This window comes from Leopardus geoffroyi, chromosome B4 (assembly GCF_018350155.1).
Source record: "Leopardus geoffroyi isolate Oge1 chromosome B4, O.geoffroyi_Oge1_pat1.0, whole genome shotgun sequence".
In the NCBI taxonomy this organism is placed as follows: domain Eukaryota; kingdom Metazoa; phylum Chordata; class Mammalia; order Carnivora; family Felidae; genus Leopardus; species Leopardus geoffroyi.
The window spans coordinates 76,380,169-76,391,119 of NC_059341.1; the positions used below are offsets into that span (position 1 = coordinate 76,380,169).

At 55.9% G+C, this 10,951-nt stretch overlaps 1 protein-coding gene across 2 annotated transcripts; it reads right to left on the reverse strand.

Moving 5' to 3' along the window:
- Positions 1 to 949: 949 nt before the first annotated feature.
- On the reverse strand, positions 950 to 10,049 carry WNT10B (Wnt family member 10B). 2 transcript variants are annotated; one of them, XM_045463890.1, is made up of 6 exons: positions 6,833 to 10,049; positions 6,359 to 6,498; positions 5,338 to 5,457; positions 4,945 to 5,207; positions 2,813 to 3,186; positions 950 to 2,157 (listed from the first exon to the last, which is right to left on the reverse strand). In XM_045463890.1, the coding sequence occupies exons 3-6, from the start codon at positions 5,409 to 5,411 to the stop codon at positions 1,699 to 1,701; spliced, it is 1,170 nt and encodes a 389-aa protein (XP_045319846.1). In that variant the 5' UTR covers positions 5,412 to 5,457; positions 6,359 to 6,498; positions 6,833 to 10,049; the 3' UTR covers positions 950 to 1,698. The 2 variants fall into 2 exon arrangements, with proteins under 2 accessions (XP_045319846.1, XP_045319845.1); XM_045463889.1 differs by having other exon boundaries at positions 6,359 to 10,049.
- Between the last annotated feature and the right edge of the window lie 902 nt (positions 10,050 to 10,951).

Sequence of the window (10,951 nt, forward strand, 5' to 3'; positions counted from 1 at the left end):
GCAGAGTTGAGTAGTTGCAACAAAGCCCACAAGCCTACTACAGTTGACCCTTGAACAACACGGGTTTGAACTGTGTGGGTCCACTTAATACACAGATTTTTTTCAGTAAATACCATATAGTACTCTAAATGTGTTTTTTCTCTTCCTTATAATTTTCTTAATAACATTTTCTTTCTTCTATCTTATTTTATTGTAAGAATAGAGCATATAAAACAAGTATCACACAAAATATGTGTTAATCGACTGTTTATGTTATTGGTAAGGCTTCCGGTCAACAGTAGGCTGTTGGTAACTAAGTTTTAGGGAAGTCAAAAGTTATACACAGGTTTTTGACTGCATGGGGAGGGAGGCTCCTCTAACCCCCCTATGTTGTTCAAGGGTTAACTGTATATTCACTATCAAGCCCTTTGCAGGAAGAAAAAAATCCCAACCCTTGTTCTAGGGCAAGGACCAAGGTGAAATCTGGAGTTGAGGCACATAAAAAGTAAATAGGGCCTGTGTTTGGATCTCTAGCCCCTCACCCCTAGAAGTACCCCCCTGGTTTTCCACACTGAAAGTTCCTAACTAAATCATTGAGGATCAGGGGCATCTGGGTGGCTCAGCTGGCTAAGAATCCGACTTGATTTTGGCCCAGGTCATTATCTCTTGGTTTGTGAGTTAAGTCTCACGTCAGGCTCCATGCAGACAGCAGAGCCTATTTGGGATTCTCTCAGCCCCTCCCCTGCTCATTCTCTCTCTCTCTCTCTCTCTCTCTCTCTCAGAGAGAAAGAAAGAAAACTTTAAAAATAATAAAGAAATAAATCACTGAGGACCATTTCAAATCCTTTGTGGAGCCAGGCAGGATATGCGTAAGTAATGTCATTGAGTATATGAGGGTAGAATTCACCTGGAAAAGCCATGGACTGGGATCCCAAGTGTGGGCAGAAATATCACCACCCGCATCCACCGGTCCAGTAGCTTAATTTATTTTAGTTACAAACAGAAACCAAGAACAAGTCTCAGTACAATAAATTATCCATCCCCATCCCTCCTGCTAAAGAAAGAATAAAAGGCTCAAGAGAGTCTTAGGTAAAATTCTTCCTTTGGAGGTTTCCCTTTAACATCTGAAGGCGGGGGGAGGGATAGTTTCCCTAAGGACCTAGACAAACAACCCTCTGAGGACTCAGGGGAGAGGTCCCCCTCCAGCACTCTGTCTCTTCCCCAAGAAAAACCTCTCTACCACCATCTCCCATTACCCCACAAGAGTGGGCCCAGATCACTGTAGAAGAGTTTGGGAATGGCAGGTAGGAATGAGCGGTCTCCCTGGATACAGGTCTTCCGGCTCCACACAGTGCCTGGGGCTATCCCTCAAAGGAAAAGAGGGGTCAAACTACAGGGACTCCCCAGCCAGAAGGAAGAGGAACCAGAGCTAAAGGGACCCCAGGGTGGGGGAGAGGGAGGCAATACAGTGCATTTCATCTTAGCTCATTTCAGGTGTTTAAGGAGCAGAAGAGGGGTGACAGCTTTCCCTCCAAGGCCCTCCTACCGTGGGGGAGAAGGCTGCACATCACAGACTCTACCTGACCCCCACCACCCCCAAGCTGCTTCCAGGTAGATACTTGGAGCTTCTAGGAGCCAGGACTGACCCTGGACAGAAATCAGAGCAAAAGGCTGAAAAGGTGCCCCTCCCCTTCCCCAGTGCTGTGGCGAGGCTGGCCCTCACTTACACACGTTGACCCATTCGGTGACCTTGCACTCATCACACAGCACGTAGCAGCACCAGTGGAAGCGGCAATGACAGCGCTCGACTCGTGTCTGCCGGAGCAGGTTGTGCCCACGGCCACAGCACAGGCTGCCACAGCCATCCAGCAGGCGGCTGGTCTTATTGCAGGCCCGGCCCCTAGTGCCCGGGGAGCCCACGGCAGGGTCTCGCTCACAGAAGTCAGGCGACTTCTCAAAGTAGACCAGCTCTCCTGAGAGGCGACGGGGACGCAGGCGGGGCTGGAAGGCTCCGGAGTTGCGGTTGTGGGTATCGATGAAGATGGCCCGACCCAGCCGCTCCCTCAACGCTGCCCCCACTGCCCGGAACTCTGGGGCCGCCCTCCAGCAGGTCTTGAACTGGCAACTGCCCGACGTGCCATGGCACTTGCATTTCCGCTTCAGGTTTTCAGTCACCACCTAGAGCGGCAGAGGGAGGCGGGGTGAAGGGGATGGCAGCAAATGGGCAGAGCACAGAGGCACAGGAGAGGGGAGGGGACAGAGAGCACAGGGAAGGATAAATATAGGCGAGAATGACCATGGAATATCAGAAGAGAAAGGGCACTGAACGGCTGGCTAATAGCCCAACTCCCTCATCTTCTGGCTGGAGAACTGAACCCAGAGCAGAGTGATTTGCCCATCTTTAATCACTAGCTGGTGACAGAGACTCAGCTTAGGGAACTGGGTGGTAACAGAACTCAACTCCAGTTGTCCGAACTCCCAGTCCAGTGCTCTTTCCAGAGTGAGCACCAAAATGAGGAGTCTGACCCAAAGAACCCCTAAATTCTGTAGGGAGGCAGCTGTCATAATAGCTATCTATCGTGTAATGAGCACCTACCGAGGACTAAGCACTCTGGCGAGTGCTCCATTTGCTAGTTCCCTCTTAATGACAACGTAAGATAGATATCATTAGAGTCTTTTTACAGATGCAAAACTGAGGTTAAGTAACTTGAGGTCATCCAGATGGTGAGTGGCAATCACCCACCGCATCTCCTCCTCTCATTCTGCTGTGCCTCTCAAACTCTAGCCAGGCCTCGAAAGCTAAGGAGACCCAGGACAAGTTGCACACACATACCTGTCGCCCCACCCTGTTGTTGTGGATTCGCATTCTTGCCTGGATGTCCCGGGGAGCTTCCCTGGAATCCAAGAAATCCCGAGAGAACTTCTCTCCAAAGTCCATGTCATGGTTACAGCCACCCCATTCCCATGTGTCCTGGGGGCCAGGGCTGGGGCCTGAGCCGGGGCCAGGACTGGGCAGGGAGTGAGGGAAACTCTTGCCCCGGGACAGTGCCTGCAGCTGCAGTAGTTTGGCCCTCAGCCGATCCTGCTCACCACTGCCCTTCCAGCCGCAGCCGCAGCTCACCAGCTTGCCCAGGCTGCAGGCCGTGGCTACCGCGTGCATGACCCCTGCAGCCAGCATGGAGAAGGAAAAAGCACTCTCCCGGAAACCTGGGGATAAAAAGGGTGTGACGGGGGGGATAAGGTTGACAGGCAGCTGAGAGGGAGGAGGTGGAAGGAAATAAGCAGCCACCCTTCAATTCCAGGAATTCCTAACTGGATCCTGACTTTGCCATTTACCAGCTGAATAACTGGGGAGAAAGTCACCGAGAAGAAGGGGAACAGAAGCACAGAGCCTCAGTTTCCTCATCTATTAAGGGAGGGGGGTGGTGGGGGTGGACTGAAGTGATCTCTGAGGCCCATCCTGGTTCGGTTACTCTGGGATCTGCGGGTGTGGATGAAAGAGCTAGCTTGAGGGCAAGACCCCAAGGGTTGGCAGGTGACTGAGAGGGAGTCCCCAAGGTCTTTGAAGATTCATTCACCGAGTTCTACATCTGAAAGCCTTAGAAATTCCCTAGGGAGCTTGGGTGGTGGGGTGGAAGCCGAGACCTTTGGTGGGGGGGGGGGGGTTCTTTTTCTTCCTAAAGTGTCTTTTAACCAACGTTTGAAGCTTCCAGGGCTGGGGGCATCTCCACCACCCCAATACCCCCAAAGCACGGGAACTGTGGAGCTGTCCTTCCCCTTTCCAGTTTCTAGTTTTATATTTGCCCTTTGAGACGGCCCTTTATGTTTATCCTAACCTGCTATTACTCTATAAAATGCTGGGAGGGGGAGAGAGTGAGGGTGATTTTCCCTACGGCCCTATTAAAATATTGGCTTCTTTGTTATGTTTTGGGGGTCACAGAGGCTCAAGATGACAACCCTTTCCCATGCTTCCCATTTGGGTATCAAAGCCTACACCAGGCCCTGTAGGGAAGGAGGGGTCTCTCACTTCCTTTTAGGTAGGGGCTTCCTTGAGCCCTGAGAGGATGAGAGACAGCACCTCTTTAGGGGCCGGGCCTCTCCCACCCCAGGATGCAGGGCTTCTGGCCCAGCCTCCCGACCCCCCCCCCAACCTCCACCCTCCAGGGGTGAAGCTGTTTGCACACGTCTTGGGAATTCCCCCGCAGATGGCAGCTGCCTATTAACCCCGTAGTCCCTGAAGTACTGCCCCCACCCTGGAGCTGAGCACAGAATGGATCTTTACTCCTCCAGGGAGGAAACTCGGGCATGGCCTGGCAAGAGGCAACGATGCCTTCCAGACCATACCTCCCAGACCAGACCAGCAGTGACCTGTTCTTCGCCCCTCCAGCCGTTCCTCACCTGCTCAGGTGAGAGCCACCTGGGGCCCCCACAGCACAGAGGAGGGGGCTGCTCCCCGGCTTCAAAGTCATCAGGGTCTTTGTTCCCAGCCTCTGCTCCTGGGAACCCCAGCAATTAGGGGAGTAGGTTTAACCCTTAAACGGTTGGGGGCGTCACCCCACCCCCGCTGAGGCTCTGGGGACACCAGCCTGGGCTTGTCCCAGCGGTGAGGGAGAGGGGAGAAAGTTGAGGGAGGGAATGGGGGGGACGTTTGAAACTTCCAGGGCTGGGGGCATCTCTTCCTCACAGGTGCAACCCAGACTGAGCCTGGTGGAGGCAGGAAAGGGGGGCCCTAGGGTAGGAGAGCCGCGACCCAGCTGCCTTGCCGGCAGCACGCAGGTGGAAGTCAGGAGCAGGGGCCCAGACGGGTGGCCAGGCCCAGCTCCGTGGCTCCCGGGGGGGAATTCCCAGAGAGGCCCCTCCCCGAGTCGTGAACCGGTCCCTTCCCGCCTCCGCTCGCCTCGGCCTGCCGCCCCCCCCCCTCCCGCCCCCAGCCCCAGAGGCGCAGACCCGCCCGGCCCGGCTCACCGCGCTTGAGGATGGCGCTGTGGTGCGGCAGGCGGCCGCCGCCCTCCAGCGCCGAGCAGTTCCAGCGCTGGTCGCGCAGCTGGTGCTGACACTCGTGGACCGCGATATGCAGGCCCTGAAGCGCGGATGCGGTCACGTCGGGGCTGCGCAGGCACAGGCCTAGCTGCCGTTTGCTCAGGCCCGACAGTGTCAAGCATACGGTGTTGGCGGTCAGCGGCGGCTCGCCGGGCAGCTTCAGGCCCAGAATCTCATTGCTGAGGGCCCTGGGAACGCAGAAGGCGTTTCGGGGTCTGTGGTCCAGGCCGCGCACCCCCTCCGACTCCTCCCGTCCCGGGTCAGTGCTTGCAGCCTACGGCTCTCTCGAGGGCTGGGTGACAGGGGGGAATTGCTCACCGACTGCACAACGCCAGGAACAGGAGACCCGCAAAGCCCGAGGGCGGAGGCCGCGGCCGGGGCTCCTCCGGCATGTCGAAGCCCGGGCCCGAAGGCCCCGGTGGGCAGATCGGTCACGGCCTGCGGGACAGAGAGACTTGGGCGCTCGGGAATAAGGTGGGCTCCCCCGAGCAACCAAGGATTCCTAACTCACCAGTGCCACCCCAGTGACCCTCCACACTCCTCCCCAAACAAAACAGTAAGAATCATCCCTTGATTCCCAGTCCCCGCACCCTGCGGGAAGACTTAGGTGCCTCTCAGCTGGGGCTTATGCAAGCGCCCCTGGAGCTGGACCCAGCCAGACACAATGCCCGGCACACAGACACACTCACGTGCAGACTCAGACACACCGACTCACAAACACCACTCCACCATCTTGCCCCCCGGGGCTCCCTCTTTAAGGGCCCCAGGACTGGCTTCCCTCGCCGATACAGTCTCGCATTTAGGGTTAGGGGGCAGAATTGGGAGGCGGTTCTCCACCAACAGATCGCAGGATGTGGGGGAGGGTCACCTCCAGATGCCGTCGAGGGCAGGCACCCTCCGTGAGAAAGGTGGAGGAATGGGCTCCCAACCCCTCTCTACCCCCTTCTTCTGCAGTTGGGAGAGAGGGGAGGCTCCAGGTGCGCCAGACAGGGAGGGGACCTGGTTCCCGCCTGTAAAGGACCGTAGCTCAGGCTGAGTCCTCTTCCTCCTCTGTGTTACCTTTCCTAACTAGTGTTCCCCTCCTTCCAGACACCCGTCTGTCTGGTCCCCTCAGGTCCCAGCCTCGATCCCCAACCCTTTGCTCTCGCGTTCATTGCCCTTCAGATCTGGGGGTATCCCTTTATTTGCTGTCTTCATCTCTGGCAATATCCCTGGCTCTCTCGGTGTCTCCGTGCCCCTGTGGGCGGATGCGTGTCTGTCTGTCTGTCTGACTGCCCGTGTGCCTGTCTCAGCCGCGTGTGCTCGTCCCTGCCCTCCCTGCTTTCCCGGCTCCGATTACCTCCAGCTGCTCTGGTGCGGGGTCGCCACCGGCAGGGTTGGGTCGCCTGGGCTCGGGCTTCTCAAACCGTGGGGAGACTGCCTCGGGTTCTGCCCCCTCGGCAGAGCCGCATTCTTCCAGGGTAGGGCCACTCCTCTTCGCTGCTTCCCCAGCGCCGCCGCCGCAGCCGCCGGGAGGAAGGGAGGGAGGAAGGGAGGGAGTGATCGAGAAAGCTAGCGAGCGGTCTAGCAAAGAACTGGGGGCTCTGGCTCTACTCTACTCGTGCCGAGCTCACAGGCGGCTCTGCTGCGGCTGACAGAGTTGCGGCCCCTCCCCGAGCCCCGGGCATCCCCACCCCACTCCTCGCACCCCCCGCCTTGACCCAGGGAGCGCAGCCGCTCCCCCTCCTCCCAGCCTACACACACACCCTCTCCCCCGACGCCTGGGTTCACGCTTGGCCCCACTGAAGGGGGTGGTGACCAAAGTGCCTCTCACCTGCTCTGGGTAGCCAAGTCTGCAAGGAGGGTGCAGGGACCCAGACTAGGGAGATAGCAGCCTGGTCCCACGTGGTCATTTCTCTTTGCCTCGGTTTCCCCAAGGAGAGCTGGATGGCTGGAGAGTTCCTTTGACAAGATGAAGCTGGAGCTGAGAATCAACTTCTCTCCCTGGACACTGCTGTGCAGAGCCCTGAGCCAGAGCGCACCACAAGGCACTCAGAGCCGGCAGGAAAAGCTCCCTTCTGGGTGGCTTGGCTTCCACCCACCTCTGAGCTCTGAGCCTGCCCCTTGGGAGGGGTCAGCCTTGGCCTCAGAGTTTGGTCCTAGCAGAGGCTTGGGTAGCCCCAAAGATCTTCAGCCTTCTCCTCTGCTTCCCTTGGCTTCCAGGCATCCTTGCCTGCGGAGTTCTCCTGCCCTTCCCAGGATCCCCCAGTCTGTACTTGGAGTGGCCCATATCGTCGCTCCATGCTTTCAGACGTGCTTCACATGGAATGAGGAGGGCCTTGGGATCTCAAACAGAGCTCAGCCTGAGGACAGCCAGGGAAAGAGTCCCATCTTGGGGTGCACAGACCAGGACAAACCACCTTAGGGAGTTCCAGTGGCAGTGAAGGGGTTAGGAGCCACTGCGCTCCTGCCTGACTCACCCTCCCAGCTCTAACCACTGCGGGCTATTTTTGCCAGAGAGGGGCCCCAGGCTTCCCAGCCGCCCCCCGCCCCTGCCAGACCGCAGCCCAAGGCACGACTGGCCCCGCGCGCCCGAGGCTGGCACGTTGACTCAGAGACAGGCCCCCTGGGGAAGCAGAGCCACGGGGCTGAAACCCACAGCCACAGTCATCTCTTCCTTGGTGGTGGCCATGCAGCTCGTCTGGGCAGCCAGCCTCCAGCCTGTGCTGCTGCAGAGCCTGCCCTGTGCTGCAGGGGGCACTGTTGTCTAGGGGGCAGAGCGGTCTGAGAGAGGGCAGTGACTTTCATCTGCCCGTGTATTTTTTTTTTTTTTTTGACCACCTTTATGTACCAAGTCTTGAGTAGGCTGGGGAGGTAAAAGTGCCCTGGTTCCTGACACTGGCCAGCTCTGACAAGAAGAGGGTTGCTTTTCTTTGCTTTTGCGCCTCTGGGGGCAGGGAAGCAGGAGAAGTAGCCCTATAGCCCCTGCCTCTTCTTCCTGTTTAGAGGCCAAGACCCAAACCATGTGTGGCTTTTGAGGCCACCAGAATCTGCAATCTCAGTAGCTTTCATCCTTACACCTGGATTCAGCGATCCTTGCCAACGTCCTTGTCCTTTTGCCTGCGTGTTAGCCTGGGACTCCACTCAGGTCCCTGGAGGAAGGGGACAAGGTTTCCTATGCTCCTCTTCTCTTGTGGAGACCTCTTGGACATTTTTTCTGATTTTTTCTTCTGATTCTACCCTTGTCAGGCTGTAGTGTAGTTAGGTGCCAAGGAATGGCCAGGGTCAGAACTACCACCATAGACTTCAACTTCTCAGTGACTCCAGGGCTCCCCAAGCTGGTCTGTCCAGGGGGCCATACTCCTGTTCCCTCTCCATGCAGAAGCTCAGCTCTGGGACAGAAGGCCACAGGCAGGCAGACTGGGTGGCCTGAACTGGCCCTCAGTGCCCTTGGCCCGACCGGCTGGCCTAAGCACTGACCCGCAGGCGGCTGGAGGGTGGTGGAGCAGGCGGGGTCTGGAGAGGGCTGCGGGTACACACCCATTGCCTAATACCCCAAGCACGCAGCCAGCTCCAGGAAAGGGGAGGGGCGGGAACCAGAGAGACCTTGACAGGGGTTGGGGCCATGACAGGAGGGGGAAAGTGAGGGGCTGTCATTACTCTGGGGAGGGAGTGGGAGCAAGCTGGTCCTCCTTCCCTTCGATGAGAAGACTGGAGGGCTGCCTTCCCATCATGAGGATGGAGGGTGGGTGTAGCAAGAACAATCTGGGAAGAACACTGGAGCCCTGGAGGGCGGGGGTCAAAGAGAAGAGTGGGGGCCCCCGGGAGATTGGGGGATCGAGCAACCGAGGCGGTGGCTAATGCAGAGCAAAGCCTCGGGAACCTCCTCCTCCTCCCCCCCCCCCTCATGTTTGCCTTGGCCCGGGGTCCCGGGTGACTCATCTATTGCTGAGCCGCTGATAGGGGCGGCCAGGCCCGGGGAACCCAAATTATAGGCCCAGGAGGGATGGATGCGCCCTCAGCGGTGAGCTCAGCTGTGCTGCCCACCCTCCGCCTGTCACGCCTTCTGTTGTAGCACCACAGGCCACCGCCCGGAGGCACCAAAGGGTCCACAGTCCGACTGCGTCGGACTCTCAGGGAAAACCCCAACAGTTGAGCGGTTGGCCCCAACAAATCTGCGGGATTACCCTAGAAAGAACTTTGCCCCCTTCTCTACCAGAGGCTGATGCCTTCCCGGCCCAAGGAGGCAGTGCCGCCTGCTGGTGCTTCAAAGGAAGGTAGGCTCTTCTGTCCGTGAACTCTCAGCCCTAGTTCCCTGCTTCCTCCCCACACCCCAACATCAAAATAAAGCCCCTTTCCCCTTCAGTATCTCTCTCCCCTGTTCCTGCTCCAAGGAGGTGCTTTGCTACTGGTTTTCTACTTCAAGCCTTTAAAGTTATCCGTGGTCAAAAGTGATAGAAAAACAGAGCAAGGTAAAGGAGATAGGTGGTGGGATTCCGCTTTATATAGGGGGATGGGAAAGGAAGTGAGGGAACGAACCCATGGAGATATCTGAGGACGGGCATTCCAGAAGTCAGAAAAGCAGGTGCAAAGATCTGGAGACAGGAACTCATTTGGGATGTTCAAGGAATTAGCAACTAGGCCAGTGCCGCCAAAGGAAGGAACCCACAGAGGAGATAACTGGTGCACAATGAAGGAGCAAGATGGACCATATAGGGCTGTGGAGGCCACTGTAAAGATTTTGCCTTTTTCTTTGAGTGAGATTGGGGATCATTGGAAAATTCCCAGCAGAGGAATGAAATGATCTGACTTCTGTTTTGGAAAGAATGCCTCTGGCTGCTCTGTGGATAAGAGACTGGGGGGGGGGGGTGCGGGGAGCAAGATGGAGTGGCCATTTACTGAGATGGAACCACTGAAGAAAGACCTGGTTAGGATGGGGAAGAATCAGGAGTTCAGTGTTTTCTGTTTGTTTTTTTTTTTTTTTAATGTTTATTTTCTAGAGAGACAGAGCATGAGCAGAGGAGGAGCAGAGAGAGGCGGAGACAGAATCTGAAGCAGGCTCCAAGCTCTGAGCTGTGAGCCGCAAGATCATGACCCGAGCTGAAGTCGGATGTTTAACCAACTGAGCCACCCAGGTGCCCCAGGAGTTCAGTTTTGAACATGTACATCTTGATATGCTTATTCAAGTGTTAGGTGTGCAAGTCCAGAGTTTAGGGTTAAGGGCGAGAGATATAAATTAGGGAGCATGAGACTGAATAGATCACCAAGAGAATGAGTGTAGACTGGAAAGAAACTCCAAATTGAATTGGTGTATACTCTGAAGCTTAGAAATTGGGTATACAGGGTGCAACCAGATAGAAGACTGAGAAGGTGAGCAGCTAGGGAGGTAGGAATGGTGTTCTAGAAACCAAGTGAGAAAGCATTCCAAGAAGGAGAAAGTGTTCAACTCTGTCTGCTCTTCCTTAAAAGTTGGTTAGGATGAGAGCCAACAGGTCATGGATGATTTTGATCAGGAGGTGTAGCAGATTCAAAGAGGTGATCGGGGTGGAAAGAGGGAATAAAGAAAAGAAATTGGCGCTAGTGATTAAAGCAGCCCTTTTGAGCTTTTGCAGTAAAAGAGGGCTGAGAAATGGAGCAATCTCAGGAGGTAATGTGGCGTCGAATGAAGCTTTAGAGTTTTTGGAGGGGAGATATTACAGCATTTTGCCTGCTGATGGGTATGATCCAGCATAGAGGTAAATTGAAGAAACAAGAAAGAAACAGGACAATTGATAGAGTAATGATTTGATCTAAATAGAAATTTGGGCCGGGTCATTCATAGCATGACTCAGACTTAGCCCTTAGAGCCCACTTTTCTTCACTACTCCTGGTGGGTGGAATGGTAGAACAAAGGATACCGGCTCGTCTTTTCTTTCTTCCCACCTCTGCTTGTCACCAGGAGCCACAGAAAGGG